Source organism: Apiospora marii (assembly GCF_038362585.1).
Source record: "Apiospora marii strain CBS 49790 chromosome Unknown utg000001l_segment0_segment0, whole genome shotgun sequence".
NCBI classification, from domain to species: Eukaryota; Fungi; Ascomycota; class Sordariomycetes; order Amphisphaeriales; family Apiosporaceae; genus Apiospora; species Apiospora marii.
This window is the reverse complement of record NW_027117372.1, coordinates 1,902,833-1,921,538: the sequence shown is the minus strand read 5'-3', so window position 1 is coordinate 1,921,538 and position 18,706 is coordinate 1,902,833. Positions and strand designations below refer to the sequence as shown.

The 18,706-nt window shown below is 52.2% G+C and overlaps 4 protein-coding genes across 4 annotated transcripts; 2 read left to right on the top strand and 2 right to left on the bottom strand.

Annotated features, from left to right (window-relative positions):
• Positions 1–4,477: 4,477 nt before the first annotated feature.
• Positions 4,478–6,770, top strand: PG985_000630 (permease; the record flags this gene model as incomplete). Its single annotated transcript, XM_066820399.1, has 9 exons — positions 4,478–4,588; positions 4,664–4,753; positions 4,824–4,923; positions 4,977–5,070; positions 5,124–5,475; positions 5,538–5,647; positions 5,704–6,184; positions 6,244–6,368; positions 6,431–6,770. 9 exons carry the CDS (start codon positions 4,478–4,480, stop codon positions 6,768–6,770), a joined length of 1,803 nt encoding a protein of 600 aa, XP_066691278.1.
• Positions 6,771–7,435: 665 nt separating this feature from the next.
• On the top strand, positions 7,436–8,552 carry PG985_000629 (ubiquitin carboxyl-terminal hydrolase 2; the record flags this gene model as incomplete). The annotated part of the gene is made up of 3 exons (XM_066820398.1): positions 7,436–7,457; positions 7,520–7,533; positions 7,632–8,552. 3 exons carry the CDS (start codon positions 7,436–7,438, stop codon positions 8,550–8,552), a joined length of 957 nt encoding a protein of 318 aa, XP_066691277.1.
• Positions 8,553–11,055: 2,503 nt separating this feature from the next.
• PG985_000628 (uncharacterized protein) lies at positions 11,056–12,028 on the bottom strand (the record flags this gene model as incomplete). Its single annotated transcript, XM_066820397.1, has 3 exons — positions 11,056–11,095; positions 11,164–11,764; positions 11,824–12,028. 3 exons carry the CDS (start codon positions 12,026–12,028, stop codon positions 11,056–11,058), a joined length of 846 nt encoding a protein of 281 aa, XP_066691276.1.
• A 4,136-nt stretch (positions 12,029–16,164) lies between these two features.
• On the bottom strand, positions 16,165–18,474 carry PG985_000627 (Golgi membrane protein; the record flags this gene model as incomplete). The annotated part of the gene is made up of 2 exons (XM_066820396.1): positions 16,165–18,290; positions 18,348–18,474. 2 exons carry the CDS (start codon positions 18,472–18,474, stop codon positions 16,165–16,167), a joined length of 2,253 nt encoding a protein of 750 aa, XP_066691275.1.
• Positions 18,475–18,706: the final 232 nt, after the last annotated feature.

Sequence of the window (18,706 nt, the reverse complement as noted above, 5' to 3'; positions counted from 1 at the left end):
CGACTCGAAGATCGAAAGCCGAAGATCTGCGTAAAAAACCGCGATCCTCGAGGTTAGGTATGTGTGGTCTTCACATGCTGCAGATTGATACAATATGAGATATACTAGAACTTGCAGTCAACACTGGGGTGTCCAGACCAGGGGTCGCACTCGGTATCGAATAATACAACCGCGAATAAATCCAACTAACAGGGCATTTGCGGGCACCTGCTTGTCATCGGAACGAAAGATGCGCAATATGATGGTAGAAATGCAAGGTGGATGGTGTGATTCTGGTGCTAGGTAGGGCTTGGAAGAAACAGGGGGAACATGACGATAAGGAACTGCGCAGCTAACAGGATATCTCTTCCAGAACCTTATGTAATAGCATGATCCACCGAAGTCAGACAAGTTCCGTTGCCGTTAGTGTTGGGGAGGGGACTGGATATGCTCGAGGCAGGTCGCAGGGAAGGTGCGATCCAAAAAGGAGATCAGATCAAACGCACCCACCCGAGGGACTTCCCTTTTTGGGTTGAAACTCGACGTCAACCACACACTCATTAATGTACGCCAATGTCTGCTATGCACATGTAGATATGTAGTACACCTGCATATTGATTTCAATGTCGGCTTTGGTTGATGATAATCAACACACCTACCTAATCAGCATGAAGTCTCATGCGAGCCAGCCAGGTAGGGGTGGAGAGGAGAAGACATGGGCCGGTACCTCCTGGCGCCCTACCCCATTGATAACCAATGCATGTAGGTACCTAGGCCCTACATTCGTCTTAAACTCGAGAATGCCCGTACCCGCTCACAAGTAGGAGTAATTTGATTCGAGTCGAGCACCGAGGCCAAGTTTCTGCGCCGGAGTGTTGAGCAAATACAGATGCTACATATCTGTCTGTACCTGTTTTCTCGTAGGGACCTCGGACAGCATACACATAACCGATGCGCAACGCTACCATCCAATCGGTCCCGGGCAATTCGAACACAGCTTGACGAGATTGGGAAGCTCCGTCTTGTGCTGCCTTGCTACGGTGATGGTACCATACAGCACGGTGGGAATACTCTGGCTTCGGTTTTACAAACTTTGGTGGAGTACATTCGTGTTATTGATGATTTCTAGCCTTCAATAATGCTTTCCTGTAGGTTGTGATTGGCTTTTGCTGGACACGGCAAATGGTATACCTGCTATCTTCCAACTTCATTCACGTCATTCTATACATCGCACCGTAAAAGCCAAGGGACACGGCTACATTAAAGCCTATAGTAGCCACTGGAAGAGAACGAAACGCCCTCTACATACCGTTAGTGATATTGGCTGGATACCGATGGATATTGCGCCTGTCTCCTTTCTGCAGATGGGTGATGAAACCATGATACTATCTTCCACCATAGTTATTGCCAAGATCATCGCATGCAGCCAGATAGACAAGTTTTCAGGGCGCAGGTTTGCTTGAAGTCTGCATGATGCCTTACTGTTTGATCCTTCACCTTAACAAGCGAGCAGACTGTATGACAGGTACCGATGGCTTTCTAGTGGCATAGGAATGCAAACATTGGTTCTCTCCTACCGGTTTTCAAAATGCTTGATTAGCACTACATGGATTGACGCTTGATTTGGCGATTGATCAAGACCGTGTTACAAAGCCGGTGCTTGATCCAGGAACTCAATTCATCATGACACAAGTTGCACTGACTGATAGTAATAGAAAGTAAATGACTTCTTGGAGGCTTGCCACGAACCGTGCAGATCAATAGTACGAATCTGATCCACAGCCTGCTTCAATGGGGCAACGAGATGTATTTGGAAGCCAGCGCCGGCGTGTCCGATAGCTGCGCAGGCTATAATTTCAAAGTCACTCTTCAAGCAGCTGAGAACATGGGTAGTATTCAATCAAATGGCCATTGGTTGCCCAGCCTTTTCCCAGTTGAAGGTCTTCAGGGGCTGGAATGATCCATATGTAGCTCAATGCCTACTCGGCCGAACATCAATATGCTTCTCCGTGGATGTTGGTAGCACTAAACATGCCCAAATGCACGTTGATGTCTTTCAACATGGATTGGCATCGGGACCACGGGACCGTAATTATGGCATGAAGAAACTCTCCGCAGCCCCATATCGAAGTTGTGATCAAATCCTACTTCGTCAGAAATAGCAGAAAGACCGCGCGGCTTTGGCAGGCCTCTTCGATTACCAATGGATCACCAAACTGATGGTTGTTGGCATGCCATCATAGCCTTGATCGAAGGCAGTTGGGAATGGTCACTGTCCCCTCGATTCGCATTTGTATAATCCATCTTCAATTTCATGGGGACTGCCAAGAGCTTGACTGTCGGGATGCGGCAGTCTGAGCCGACTGTATGAAACTTGCAGCTGAGCTGGAAATCCCCTACGTGGAGGCAAGCCACGAGAATCGGAGACTTAGTCTCGAATAGAAGCTCTTTAGCGTTGTCTTTGATTCACCAGCTCCTGATTCACATACCCTTGGCTCAGCTGGGCGGCTGCTGTGAAGAGAAAGGAATAGAATCGGACCACGACTTGGATGAATACGGTATTTGCTGATAGCTTCCAAGTCGCATAGAACTGCAGCGTCCGTATGCATGATGAAGTGATCTTTGCATACACCGGCAAGTATTGGCATAAGTTGATAAGGTGAATTCCAAGACGGATGTGACATAACCAGCGGGATTTGGCTTAGGTCAAAGGTGATGAGCCATGTCCTTAGCCAGCCTGGTAGCAAGCAAGCTGCATGTCCAGCGATGTTGACCTATATTGAAAATAGACTCGATTTGTGTACGAGATATAGGAGGGAACTGCTGTGGTCACACGTGCATGCTTGTGTACCCCTATACACCAGCTGGTGCTACACAAAATCGCTAACATGCAAAATGATCCGCTTGTCTCATGCAATTAGCCATAGTGCAGACTATCCCTGCGTTATCTCGAAATGATGCCCCTATTGACTGTATTCGGATTATAAATTTCAATGCTTCTCACGAGTAACAGAAGGGTCCATGAGGCTCCCGAGTTTGCCATGTTTGAGTACAGGTTCGAGCCCGGGATGGGAATCAAGATTGGAGGCTGTGGATAGGGGTAAGGCGCGGGATGGGGATACATATCTTCTAGCAAACCGACGGGCAGATTTTATGCTCATGTGGACTTGATACCTGCAGATGACTTTGCTGCAAGCCAACCTAAAGTCCTCGGCGCAAACAATGTTCGTCTAATAAATACACTGCAACTCGGAAATCTACATGACAGTCCACATGGTTGCAGACATGGCCATCAAAAGGCCCTATTACTCGGATATTCGACCACACACAATTGCCTCTCGCATATGTCCCAAAGAAGAAAGACCCTTGTCGAGGATCAACGACATTCAGAAGCAGTCCATCTCGTACTGACGAGCAAGTTCGTCCAGTCACGCTTCAATACCATAAGTAGCTCCTTTGTGCACCAATCCATATCAGTCTGTTGCTTCTTGATCGTCTCACAGCTCTATTGTGACCGCCAAACCAGTATACACCGCCCACACCCAGCCGATTGTTGTGACTGTCATAACAAGCAGCACATACAGTTAGGGGGGGGTCGAGGAGGCCAAACACCCAATAAGCCACATCATAACTCCTACTGTCAAAGCAAGCGAGCTCCAGGGCAGTCTGGCCAAGGAGACCAGTTGTGACAGAACATCATTGTCCACATCACAATCAAGAACTGGATTGTTATCTTACCTAGCTTCTCAGCTCCCCCCAAAATTGCACCTCCCTCTCTTGAGTTTTGCCAACTTCGCACTCGCACAACCAACTTGGTGGGAAAGGTACCTGTGTCCACATCATCCTAACAACCTACAGCGATATGATGCATTCTCTTGACGTAAGTGATGTGCTTGGACCAAACTCCTCTTTCTGATCCAAGTTTCCTGCCCTCAATTGCAGCATTTCGGACGATACAGCTAACCATCCAAAACAATTGGATACCAGTAGTAGTGCCATTGGTACCTCCTACATATCTGCTCCTGTTCACTTACTGCGCCATTGGCGTCTGATGTGTTGATTCAGGTGCACAGCGTTCTTTCCTCTGACATTTCCTTCTTTTTTTCACCACCGTCACATCTCAAACACGCCAGAAACATCGCACCTCTCCCGCGCTCTGGGGTGCAGGATCGGTAACGAGCTGGTGGCACCGTTAATTTCGATTTCGTGTCTCCTTCTAGCCAAGGTAAGCTCGCCGTCCCCCTACCAAGTACCTATTTTCTGCCTCGGCGACGGGTGGTTGTTACATCCTTTCAACTCGTCGCGTCTGGTTGCATTGACATATTTACATGGTACCCAGTATCGAAGTCCACACCTGGGCCTTGTCCAGGACAACAGCCTTTTCATCCATACCTCTGATGAACCGAAGTCGCCCTCACCTAACGACCGTGATCCGCGACTGAATTGGATTCGCCCATATCTAAGCGCGGCAGCTGCTCGCTGAGCACCAAATTTCATCATGGGGTTCCGAGGGTTATTCCAGAAGGCCGTTGACAAGGCCGTTGTTTTGGAGGATCGCATCAATCGTTCTACCTTCGGTCGAGTTTTCCGCCTTGACGGTTCTGGTCATGTGAGTTGCCCTGACCTCTTCTAGAAGTAAACTTTTTTTCGTCGGCTCCTTATATACTGACTGCTGATATCGCAGCCCAAACAAATCCCAGGCTCATCCTTCTTTCGGGAGATCCGGGCTGGCCTCACCACTTTTGCCACCATGGCATACATTATTGCCGTCAATGTGAGTCGTTGTGCCTAATACAGAACCTACAGGTGGCCAAGGCAAAAGGTCGTTAACATATTTTTGACAGTCTGCCGTCCTCATGGACTCTGGGGGCACTTGCCGTTGCATGCCTAACGACGGTGACCCGACATGTGATAGGGATCCAGCCTACAATGCCTGCTTGAACAGTATGTACTATTACCGCCTCTTATGCTTGTTCTAGCTGACCTTGTGCTCGCAGCACTGAAGCAGGACCTGGTAACCTCGACTTCTGCCTTGTCGGGATTGGCAAGTATTGCTTTCGGCTTCCTGACAAACCTTCCCGTGGCTTTAGCGTAATTAACGACCCAATCGACCACAGTATTGTACATAAGCTGACTTGAAGCAGTCCTGGTATGGGGTTGAACGCATATTTCACCTACCAAGTCGTCGGATGGCACGGCAGTGGAATGGTGCCCTACCGCGTTGCACTCACCGCAGTGTTCGTCGAGGGTATGATTTTCTTGATTCTAGCCTTGACTGGAATGCGACAATGGCTGGTCAAGATGATCCCCTCCACAATCAAGACAGCCTGCGGCGTGGGCATTGGCCTGTTCCTGACAGAGATTGGCCTGTCATATTCTGCTGGCCTAGGGGCAATCACCAGCGGTTACACAACCCCAGTAGCCATTGGTGGCTGCCCTGCTGGCCATCTAGACGACCATGGGGAGTGCCGTGATAGTATCATGAGCAACCCAGCAGTAAGTTCTGATTCTTCTGGGGGATAATGATGGCTGTTCACTTGACTAACCTCCCTATCCAGATGTGGATCGGAATATTCGTGGGCGGCATCTTGGTTGCATTCCTTATGGCTTTCAAGGTCAAGAGCGCAATCGTCATTGGCATAGCACTGGTTTCTGTTACCTCCTGGCCGTAAGTACCGCCCATCTCACCTTTCGCACGAGAAACCCCGTTTAACATCGATTCAGGCGAGATACTACATTCTCATACTTCCCAGACACTTTAGCTGGGAACGATCGGCTCGAGTTCTTCAAGTCTGTTGTATCCTTCCATCCAATCAAAGGAATCCTCGCCGCACAGCAATGGGATCTCAGCGGGGCCAGTGGAACGCAGTTTGTGCTCGCACTGGTGACCTTCTTGTACGTCGATATCATTGACTGCACAGCCACTTTGTACTCAATGGCCAGGTTTTGCGGCGTTGTAGAGGAGGACGGCGACTTCCCCCGGTCGACAATCGCGTATTGCACAGACGCTGTATTCATCTCAATCAGCTCTCTTTTCGGCTGCTCTCCAGTAACTGCTTTTATTGAAAGCGGATCTGGAATCGCCGAGGGTGGCCGCACCGGCCTAACGGCTATAACAGTTGGCTTATGCTTTCTCCTGTCTTTGTTCTTCGCCCCAATCCTCGCATCTGTTCCACCCTGGGCAACTGGACCTACCCTTGTTCTGGTAAGAAACACTATCTTCGGTTTGTTGCTGCTTCTCACTAATATCCATGGGACATATAGGTCGGATGTCTTATGATTCGTCAAGTCACCAATATTAACTGGGCTTATATTGGCGATGCGGTCCCTTCCTTTGTGACACTGGCGTTTATGCCTTTCAGCTACAGTGTTGCCTATGGCCTCATAGCGTGAGTACCACTATATATATAATCAATGATGGTTGTACGGCATAGTGCTAACGAGGATTCAGGGGCATGCTGGTTTACGTCACTCTCAATTTCATGATCTGGCTGGTTGTATACGCCTCAGATGGAACTGTTGTGCCATCCAACTGGAATGAGAAAGAGGTATTCCATTGGGGTCTGGGCAAAAAGGATGTGCCCAAGTGGATTCTGTGGATCTCGGATAAGATCCTTCGCAGAGGTCGCCGTGGTGAAGAACACAAGGTTGCTGTGGAACTCGTGGACAATGGCAGTGCTGGACGAAGTAATTCTCGAAATGGATCGTCCGAGGACAAAGATGCCGCTATCGTCAACCCACAGTACGATGGCCGTCCGATTTCCGAACAAGAGCTGAGAGTGGGCCACTAAGCCTATCTCAAGATCTAGAAGAAGATGGCATCGGGGTCCAGTCTCTCAAAGAGAAAGAACGATAGCGCGCAGGCGAGAACGGGAGTCAGGAGACAAGGCCAACAGCTTGGAGTTGTTTTGCAGGGCCTTGCTAGCTCCAGAAAGACGGTGTTATCCCAGTTATGCGGAATGGCCAAAACTGGGTTTAGGGGATCATGATCTTGCCGTAATCCTTGGGCCAACTGGGAGCAAAGCGCTGTGTATATAGAGGAACAAACAAGTCAGCTAATGTGTTTCGGACATGCAACTGTGACATTAGGTTCTAGGTAGACGGATACACAAAATGGATCTGCCACGCTCGAAATCTGTGTTTACTATCATTTTGTTGGATGCAGCTCAGGTAATAGGCAGACAGGTTGTCGTCATGGGACTGGCCATCCGGGTTATGCTGCTTATCTTATCTGATGGCATGGCCTTTTGACCCACCATAGCTTCATCCAGCCAAATGTTGCACTCCAAACAACCACTCAACAACTGGAATTGAGATACATACTACCTACATACATCAAGTCACCGCCAACACCTGTGTCGCTGGTTTCGTTTTACTGCACCGGCGCATTCTTCTGCCCCCACAATCTGTTCCATAACGTGATTACCAGGACTGTGGTTTCGGATAGCTGGCCAATATGAGCGGAGGATGGAATACGAGTAAGCTGGCGATTGCGACTGTCTTTCACTGCCACGGTACGGTTACTAACGTGCTATCCTAGTCGAGTCGGATGCGGTAGGCTTTCCCACGAATTGACACCCGGCTACAGCACGGATTAGGCCACTCCGGTTGCCCGGTGTACAGAAACTAATTGAGATCACTTGCGCTTCTAGGGTGTCTTCACCTACCTGCTCGACAACCTTGGTGTTAAGGACGTGCAATTTGAGGAGCTTCTGACACTAGAACCTGATGCTCTCGCATCGCTGTACCCCGTCTACGGCGTCATCTTTCTGTTTAAGTACCCGACCAACGAACCGTACACGTCGACCGATAAACCGCTTGACGGCGAGTTCGACCGCGATGCTTCCGAGAGCCTATTCTTTGCCGCCCAGACCATCCAGAACGCATGCGGCACCCAAGCGCTGCTCTCGGTGCTGATGAACAAGGAGGGCGAGGTCGAGATGGGCGGCCCGCTCCGCGAGTTCCGCGAATTCACCATGATGCTGCCGCCCGAGTTTCGCGGCGAGGCCCTGAGCAACAGCGAGCTCATCCGCGACGTCCACAACAGCTTCGCGAAGAGCAGCCCTTTCGTCGACGAGACGCAGAGGACGAGCGGCGAGTCGGAGGACGCCTTCCACTTCATCGCCTACACGCCCATTGCCGGCAAGCTGTACGAGCTCGACGGCCTGCAGCCCGCGCCCATCAGCCACGGCCCCTGCTCGACAGATGACTTCCCTACAAAGGTCATGGAAGTCCTGCAGCGACGGATCGGGCGATACGATTTGTCGGAGATCCGGTTCAACCTGATGGCCATGGTGCGGGATCTGCGGATAAAGGCCCGGGAGATTGGCGACGTGGACATGCTGGAGCGAGAGGAGCGCAAGCGCAGGGATTGGCAGTTTGAGAACGCCCTGCGAAGACACAACTTCGTAGGCTTCGCCGGCGCCGTCCTCCAGGGCGTGGTGCAAGAGAAGCTGAAAGAGGGCAACGGCGCCTACGACAAGTGGATCTCAGATGCCAAAGACGCGACGAAAAAGCGCATAGAGAGCCGGAGGAAGGGTGGTGGCGGTGACGATGTCGAAATGGAGGGCTGATGCACCCGATTTACCTGCGACTTCTATCGTAGGATATCCCTTTGAGGTAGCCTCCATATGACGATACGCCTAACGAGTGAATATAGAAAAGCGCACAGGTGGCGTTGCTGGAGCGTGCACGATACCTACCACCAGTCCATATGTCGTCGCCTCTGTCATAATCGCGTGCAGGACTCTCAACGCACTGCCTCATAAAAGTCGCTAACCTGGAGATACCTAGAGCGAATGCTAGCCGCGCGGATGTTGCAATCCAGGGACTTCTGCATCCACCTTGTCGCTTGTTTCTGGTTGAATGCAGGGTGAAATAGGCGATCTTTTGAGAACGCCTCTGTTAAATACTCCGGCAAGTCTTCCTCAGATGCGTGAAATTCAGGGGCAGAAACAAAGGGGCTTGGTGGCTTGCATACTGCGGGTGGCTTCGGTTCGTGTCAGTCGTTTGATCCATCCCCTCGGGAGAGGCTAGGAAAACCCCGACAGACGATCAAACAGCATGTCGCTAGGTTGCGATGAAGCGATATGGAATGGTGATCAGAGGTTGCAAGGCCTGTGGATAATTGAATCCATGTATCGTTGAGATTTATAAGTTCTCTAAAGACCTCAGGTATCGACTTATTGGATTATCTTTGCGATGCATGTTGTCGCAGATGTCACGTTGCACTCACTGTCTGGACGTAGAAGATGGGCCACGACAGCCAGCCACGCCGAGCACCTCGACTATCACGGCTCGAATTTCGTATTTGGTTGGCTATGGATACAAGGGCTGAGAAATACGATGGGAGGATGGCACGCACTATGTTGATCCTACTACTCCATCCGTGGCAGAATCCATGGGTGCGTTGCCCAGAAAGTGCTGAAACCCAGAAACACATCCAAGTGCACGAGTTTCACAGTGGCCTAGGCGTCCGAGCTAGGGGGGGAGCAGCCGAGTTGTGGATTCAACCTTGTTTCAGCCCTGGCAGTGGACATGTGGGGGATAAACGGCGGGGGGTTTGACGGTACTTTCCTGTGGTGAGCCCTTCCGGTTGGCGTTTCAGGCATCACGAAAATCTGCCCTCAACTGTTACCTACCTCTCATCAGCCAACAACAACAGCCCCTTCTATCATATCGCCCCTTGTGTGCCGAAACGGCGTGTGGTTGCACACCGACGAGATTTGCAAAACTTGGGAGATGCTGACTGCATGTAACAGCGATGCGGTGTAAATTTGGTCGCTGTGTGTGTGTGCAGGTTGCCTCTGGGATGGCGCTTACTTTTTGGCAATACTCAGCTCGTTGATTGATGCACATCACCGTTGATGCGGCTCAAAATGCGAACCAAGGTTGCCAGGCGCCTTTCCTCGGGGAATGTACAGGGAATGGCTGCCCATGTGGCCGCCATACGGTCGTTGTCGTCTATGTTTATTGTTGGAAACACACATCAAGGCACACTCTCGGCCAACTCATCCCTTGACTTGTTTGAATGCCCGTCCGTGTACCGAGCTCGGCCCGTGTAGGTGTTGGACGTCAATGGCTAAAAAAGAAGCCACTCTACGCGGGTCTCACGTTGGGCCTGGGGGAGAAGGATTTTAAGCGATAATGTTAGCGGCATAGAGCAAACACGTGTGCAAACACACACACACACACACACACACGCCTTGCCTTTCGGTCGCCAGACTCCGGATCGCCAAGAGGGTATTCCTAAACGGTGACAGGGAGCTTCTGGCGTGCATACGGAGGACCCTGCCTCGTTCCCCCCTTACCTCGCTAGGGCTTACACGCTATCATCATGCCAGATAGATGACCATTCTATCTAAACCTGGAACCAACCAGCAGTCCATGGTGGAGAAGGAGGGGTTCATATATATCTCCGTATGTAATAATGTCAGATCGAGGTTGCAGTGGACCGCACGCTCGGCGCCGGTATGATGTGATTGCAACTCTCCCACAACACCTGAAGCAGGTTCGACTTACACACTTGCGGGCTAGTGCAAGCGCATTCTTTCGCGATGGATGGTTGTTGGTAGTGAACAAGTTCGCGCATATGTTTCATCAGGGTCCCCGAGTGGGGTCCAAGCACGGTGTCTGTTCTTGGGCTGTGCCAAGAAGTCCCGATCAACCGGTACCCCAACGTCTGATGATAATAGGCAATATCCCTGGAGATATGGATTGACGGGTCATGGATGGAAAGACTAGCCGTGCAATCATGGTGGGACATCAAACATGGGCAACTTGAGGGATATGGTTTTGGAAAAGGAATACCATCATTCGTCATTGCAATAATAATAAGGCGGTCCTAGGCTAATAAGTATGTAGGAGAATGCAATCGCCCAGAAACGCCAGGCGGTACTAGAAATACTAAAGGTACGGACAGTAATAAAGATGTATCCGAATGTGTTTGTGTATGTATGTTCATTTTTTGGTTTCTTAAGGTATCATGCGTCCAGGCGAGCAACCCAGTCTCGCCGACTAGTAATTATACAGCGCTGCTTTGTAATCTTCCCCTCGTCACGACTAACAATCTCTGATTTAGTCGTACTTGGGTTTTGAACCGGCGTAGAACCAGTATCTGTAGAAGAGGAAACTTTGTTAGTCGGGGCTCAAAAGTGGAAGATTTGGAATGTAGGTGGAACTTACTCTGCCGAGTATTGGACCTCGAAGGAGGAGGGCATGCCCTCGCACGTGTCCGGCGAGCTGCCGCCCGCGGTGCCGACCCGGTAGACCTCTTGCAGGTCGCCGGTGGCGCCGTCCTTGGAGCGCAGCTTGAGCCAGGCGACGGCCTTCTCGCCCTGCTGGCCCTTGGGCGCGTCGGCGGGCGCGGCGGTCTGGTTGAGCTTGGCGCAGGGCATGGTGCCGTACTGCGAGCCGGGCGTCGTGTCGAGGTTGAAGAAGGGCGTCGTCACGTCGGTGAAGAAGTGGTGGCCCGAGAGCACGTAGTCGATGGGTCCCATCTTCGCGCCCGCGGGGCCGGGGCCGCCGGCAGGACCACCTGCCGGGCCGGGAGGACCGCCGGCGGCGGCGGGCAGGTCGAACTGGAGGGCCGTCTTGGGCACCAGCTGGAGCACGTTGGGGAACGAGCTCGCGATGCAGCTGGCGTTGAACAGGGTGGCGACGGCGCCGAAGAGGACCGGGGCAGACTTGGGGTTCGACGTGTCGCAGGTGTAGTTCTGAGTGCCACGGCCGACGGCGACGTGCTTGAGGTAGAGGCCAGCGCTAGGAGGCGGCAGGGCAGATTCCGCTAATCTTGATGTTAGTGGCTGGGCTTTAGCATATGCTGGAAATAGGACTAATACGTACGTAGCTGGACTTGCGACAGGTCGCATACTGGGGCCATAGCAGACGCTCGGCCGTCTTGGACTACTCGGGCCAATGCGTTGAACCACGAGGACATCGTCTCGAGTTGGGCAGGCATGGGGACACTCTTGCTGAAGGCGGGCCATGTTGGGGCGGCGATGACAGTCGATGCACTCAGTGCCGACGTGAACAGTATCGAGCAGCGCATCTTGGCTGTGTCTGATGGTAGATGGCTAGGTGGGACCCGGGGATGGTCGAAGTGGCCGAGTCAAGTCAAGTCGAGGTTGAGATTCGAGGTTGAGGTCGAATATCGGATTCGTTGTTTGTTGCTTTGTGAGTGGTGGCTGAAGAAGAAGAAGAGCAAGAGACCCGCCGAATGGATGGAAATGGACCCGATTGATGGAGATTGGAAACCCGTTAGATAGTAGGAAAAGACGAAGAGAGGAAACCCCGAGAAATTATAAGAAAAGGAAAACGGAAAGGATTAACCAACAAGATGGACTGTGGTTGAACCTGTGGAAAGATAGATGGCTTGAAGATAGATCTAAGACCGGCCACATGTAAGTGGGATGTGGTGTTTCCTATTATACTTGGACCCAGCTTGCCAGCCCGCCGCGAAATAGATTGACTGAAGAATTGCCCATGCCCACACCCCGGCCGGCGCATGCATATTGTTCGTGTAATTTCCCGTTTTGGCTCATGGCAATTCGTCAACGTGAGACGAGGTACTCGACGGGCACGGCTTTGGTGTGGGTGGTACTTTGGACACCACTGCAGATAGTTGGCAGCAGCCGCCGCCTAGGAGTCAGACTGAGGCCATTGGCGGCGTGCTATTGGCCGACGGTTATGGAAACGACCCCTGTCAGTTGAAGAACGGGTGCGTCTGTATGGCCCGCCAAGCGATCTGCAACCAGGGCAATACTAGCAGGGGTATACAAGACCTCTCATAGTGCGTCTTCAGCTCTCATTGGCCCGGCGGCAGACAGGGATCCCAACCCCCCTCCCCCTCCCCTCCCGCACCCTTGTTCGACTGCAAGCGCCTGGGCCGCTTTCCTGGTCCGCACTCGCCAAATTCTCTGGTCGTCGTTTCTCTTGCGGTACCCCTCCTCAGGCGAGCGAGCAAGTGCAGGCGGCAAAACGCTTGGTGTTTGACGGCTAGTGGTGTTCTCGTGCATGTGCTGCTGCCGTCTACCGACCTACCTACTTTGGTGAGAGCCTGCCCGTCTTGCCTGGCCTGAGGCAAAGAAGAACATATAGGCAATACAGCCAATGTGTCCTTTCATACCACCCTCTCTTACAGGAAGGGGGCAGAAGGAGGGCTTGTGCTGTCATCAGGTCATGATGAGACAGGATAGCAACAGTCACAACGCAAGGGACCGAACAAAGTACGACGGGGCGGATGACGATAGCAACGCAGAATAGTAGCACGTTTGTTACTAATAACTTCTCCCGCGATTCTAGACCGTCCCTACATTTTTCCCTTCATCATGACCAACCATCGAGAAATTAGTCAGAGCTATCCATAGCTACCTTGTCAAGTAGCTAGCTAACCGGGGAACGGAGAGGAGGCTCTAATGCGGGCAAGCTCAGGATGTGCGGTATGAGAATAGCTCTCCCGGGGGCAGGTGGGCTAAGATCTGGACTGGGGTTACCCGGAAAGACGGCTTTCCTTATTGCCCATCTTGCTGGCCATGCAAGTCATGAGCAGGATTGATTAAAATAGGTGGGGATAACCAGAGATCAAGCAATAATTAACCCTGTTTCTTAGAGAGAGAAAAGAGGTGGTGCAGAAGCGCGAGATGGACGAGGGAAGAAGACTACGTGTGCTCCAGATCTGTGGAACGAAAAAAAAAGAATGCTTGGCTGGGCATATATCCGATCTTACATGGGCTAATATTGAAAATCCATGCGGTGGGCGGGAAGGCAAGATGGCAAGCGGTCCCAAATGCAGAAGGTCCTCTGAAATGTGGGCAAATTTCGAAAATGATTGATGGTTATTCACCCAATGCCTCTGCATAAGAGCGACATTAGTGCCCCCAAAATGCAAGCCAAGCGAACGTGGTGGAGGGTCACATCCAATTTCCATGGCGGTTAGCAGAGGTCGGTGGGGGATGGCTGGAAATAGCAGCAAGCGCGGAAGAGGGCAGATTCTATATTTAACCCAGATTAACTGGACCGTCATTGGCCCAGTCGGCCGCGGCCTTGTGGATTGTTCTGCAAGTATGGGCAGGTTTTTTCCCTTCCAATTTGCCCACTTTCACACTCGTCAATTTGCCCGCTTTAATTCTTTGGATATGCTTCTTCCTTGCTGCTGGTGCTGGTGCTGGCAGGTAGTCTCGAAGCAATAGACGTGGTGCTCTCTGAATGCACAGCAGACAGACGAGGTCATCTCATTTGTCTGGCCCCATACCCCCCGGCACACACACAGGTATGCCGTATGACCGCCTGCCTGCATTGGTGTGTCAGTCAGGTATATTGTGTGGAAGACAGCACTTCGCTCACAAATGACGAGCCATCTCCGTACATGTCGACCAAAACCCGCTCATCGCCGGGCGTCTCGCTCGTCCGACAGTACAATCTCCGGATATTGGCTGCCGTGTTGGTGTGAGTATCTGCGCGCGTATAGGCTTGCCATACCGACTGAATCTTCATCGCCGCGCACAAGGCTCTTGCCTACATTACACACAAAGTCGTTACCTAGCCAGGCTTGTCTCTTTTGGGACTTGTATGTCTTGACACTTCCATCCAGGGAGGAGCCAGAAAGCCCCCCATGGCGTCTGGTTTCGCCATCTTGTGTTCGTGGCAGCGGCCTGGCCCGCCATGTACGACACACTCGCCTGCCAAAAGGTGATTGGGCGCCGCCGAATGGGCGGCCAGTCTCAGGTAAAAGTATGTAGATAGGGCAAGTCATGTGTGCAAGTTAAAGTAGGGCTTCACTCCACACACACATCCATGTGTTGCGCCGTTGAAGCGTCAGAAGACCTCCATAACGGAGGGTTGTATGCATATAATTCTTGGATGGCGGCCTTCATGTAAGGTTGGTCTTGGCCAGAAGTCGATCACTCTCGATGATACGGGTGATCTTCGAAAAAAGCAAATACAGGTTAGCGCCACGGTTCCTGAATCGTGGCCAGGAGCCTTGTTCTCCGGCAAATGGAAGTCCTCCGTGCCCGTGTCCCCGTTGTGGGATATTGCAGAAGGCAGCTTATCCCCCGTCACATCGAGGCAGACGACGGTGTTCCACGGGAATAGCAACTGGGCTCTTGAGCCAACATGTGCTCTCCGCCGAGTCTTATTAATAGAACCCGAGTGGCAACTTAACCCAGGCCGATGCGGTGTGGGTGTGGTAGTTATTTCCAATAATGCCCTGGCCCACCAGGAATGTAGGCCTTCCGATCTGGTAGCGAGATATTTGGCGTGAGGGGATGGGGGCTACTAGTAGCCCACACCCCCCTTGCCGTCTGCTTATTATAGATCAGTCAGTTGAAAGTTTGCCGATAACATGATGGCGGCGTATCTTTGGGCGCGGATGACTACAGATCCGTACATCATACCGCCGTTTCGTGGAATGTAGTGATGTGATGAAAACAGAGCCTGACTTTGGCTGATACATACAAGGTATGCAGTGGTGCTTGACTGTCGTCTATCTCATACCTGGTCCAGCATATTCCTGTTTCTGTCCTGTCCTGCTGACCCGTCACGGCGGATGTGTCTGCTGTTTTTAGACCCCGTTTACATTGGTCGTCCTTCAAGGTCAACCAGTAGTTGGAAGCATCGAGGAGCCCCCCTTAACAGCCAAACCAAGTATCCCTTGGTCATTGCAAAATATTGCAACGCCTCGATAGGAAACGAATCGACAGGCTCGTATGGTGTGATTCATCAAGTCAACAGGTCCCCATCGCTATGGCCACGAAGAAGGACGTCGTACGCATTTGTGATATCTCTTTAGTCTGAACCGGCGACTAGTGCGTCATCGAAAGCAGGCAATACGTTGTCCAAAGTAATAACCATTCTCACACATCAACGTCTCGTCTCCTCACTGTCATGGAGAGGCCAACATACCTTCACCCCACTAAACCGACATGGGCAAAGCAGACAAACTCAACGATCACGGTCCATCGTCCCAAGGCTCTCTCGACTTTGAAGCAGTATAGAACCACATCGGCACTTAACTCTCATGAGACGAGTTGTTTGATATCTTGTGAGTTGGTTAGACACGGTTGCGGTATTAAACAAGACTTAACTCCTTTTCAAAACACCCTTGGTATACATACATCCGTTCCATTCCGTAGCCTTTCAACAATGTATATACAGTATATCTCGACCTGCCTAGCCGCGCCCGCGTCAATGTCCACTGAATCCCTCTTCTTGCCAATCGCCATGCTTCGCGCGACTGCCACTGCTTCCCGAGCCCGAGCCCGCGCCGACCGATCCGCCGCCGGCCGCCATGGCCGCCGCCAGGTTACTAGCGTGCTGCTCCGTGTCCGCTGTCCCGAGCCAATAAAGCGAGCAGAAGACCAGCAGGTGCAGGGCGACGCAGTACGCAGCGAACAGGTTCCGACTCGTGCGGCTGGCGAGGACCATGCGCGTCACGGAATAGACGACCCGCTCGGGCCAGCTCATGCGCTTGTAGGCCCGCGCCGATTCGCGGCCCCTGAACGCGGCAAAGGGGGATATGTTCGCTTCATACGCCTTCTTGTACCGGTCCAGCGCTATGCCCGGGTTGGCACTGCCGCCAATGGCAATGGTCGATGGGTTGGGGTTGGAGGAGAAGGCAGACGAAGAGGATGCTGACGCGCCGCCTCGGTTGTATGTTGATACATAACGAGTTTTCTCGTAGAGTTGAAGATTGTCCTTCTGCAGAGCAGCCGTCTCTTGCCGCAGCTGGGATATCGCGCGGTGCGATTCAGACAGCTCATTTTCCAATTGAGTAATGCGCTTCTTGAAGCGATCCCTCTGCGCCGTGATCATGGGAAGCATGCCTGAGCCACCTCCCATGGGCTCACCACCGCCAAAGCCACTGTCCCTGTCCCTGGGATTGAACCCAGATATGATGGATGATGTAGGTGACGTCCTGCCCCCTCTCATTGTCCTCGGCGGCGCAATAGATGGCGCATACCGCGCGTAGGTGCCCGCTACGGAAGCTCCAGACGGGAATGCATTCTGTCCCTCGGCCTGGAGATTGGCCAGGTCATTCTCGAGCTGAGTGTTGAGGTTCTGCGATCTCTCCAAGTCGGCATTCGTCCTGGACATCTCCTCCTGTAGGTTCTCCAGTCTCGTCTGCAGGTCTTGGTGAGAAACACGCAAGATAGTAAGCTCGTCACTTAGCTTCTTGTTCCTAGCTAGCAATAGCTGCTCCAAGGTGTCTCCTTTCTCTTTCGTGGGAGCCCCATTCGAGTCTGCGGCACTAGCGATCATGTCTTCGTCGTCGCCAGTCGCAAATTCAATGCTCTTGAGAACCTCGAGTTCTTGCTTGACGTCTTCGTAGTCGCTCCACTTTTGCACCTTGGCTTTCAGGGCGTCACGTTCGTCTTTTAGCAGGCCTGCCTCCCGCTCAAGACTCCGGAGCCTGGTGTCGATGTCTCGCTTGTACGCCTCTTTCTCTACTCGGGCGGAGTCAAGCTTGCGAATCAAGGAGGAATTCTCCGATCTCACACGTATGTAAGCAGGGTCGTCCTCAGGTGCAGGTCCTTGCGTTTGCACATGCGACTTGGACTGGGCAAGCTCAAGTCGCAGTTGCTCATTGCGCGCCTCGACTTCAGCTAGCCTTGCGCTTGTACGTTCCAGGTCCGAATTGACCATTTCCAGCTCGGCGCTCGTCACATGGCCACGGTTGCCTTCGGATTCGGCGTCCTCGGATCCCTTCAGGCGCTGATTGACTTCATAGCTAGCCTTGATCTCCGTCAAGAGCCGCTCTTGGTTTTCTACCTTCTCCTCCAAAGCCTTTTCCTTTGCTTCCCAGTTGTCCTTCTTCTCCTCCAGGACCGCAGCCCACGAGGACTCGACCTCTTTGACCTTGCCTTCTAGGTTGCCCTCCAGCTGCTTTCGGGCTGCGCTCTCGGACTGCAGTCTCGATTCGGTTTCCTCGAGCTGCGAGGTGAGACTGGTGATGTTCTTTTGTAGATGTTGGTTCTCTTCGGTTAATTTTGGTAGTGTGTCCTCGGATACCAGCATAGAGTCTACCGAGGCTTCCAGCAGAGGATAGGGGTCGGGAGCATCCGACAGGGCCGAGTACACCTGCAAAAAGGCCGAGTTGGTAGATTTGGAGTGGTTGGTCAAGAGGTCGATGAAGGTTTGGTAGGCCTTGAGCAAGCCCTTGATTTCGGTCAATTTGGTGGCATCGTCATGTTTGCGGAAATCCTTGGTCTTCTGTGCTAAGTCCTTCCGTTGTATGGTAGAGTCTCGTTGGTAGGTGACGATGTCCGAGGCGGTGTTGTCCAGGTTCGATACCAGTGAAGTCAGATCAACGTCTGTACAGCTTTAGTCACTGTCTAACTGTGCCTTTATTTATTTTTATTTGTACGTACTTCTCCAAGCCGATATGGCATGCTGGAACTTGTTGGTATTCTCAGGATGCGATGCAACAGCAGGCTTCTCGGCAGCAGGTTTGCCTGCAGCGGCCTCCAAAGCTGTAAACTCTGCCACGTCGGCCATTGTGCTTGTGCGCCTTCTATCGAACCATCAGGGGTGCCCTATGCAAACCGGCACCGGATGCCTTCGGGTATAGCGGGCACAGGAAGAGTAATGAGTAAAGCGAGAGAAACCCGCGATGTAATTGGAGGCTGGAAGGGTTGCCGTTTGGGGGGTTCTGGTATGCAGAATCGCGACGTCGCAATGTCATGTACGTGTTCGTTGGTTTGGCGGATGGATGGATGGATGGGTTGGA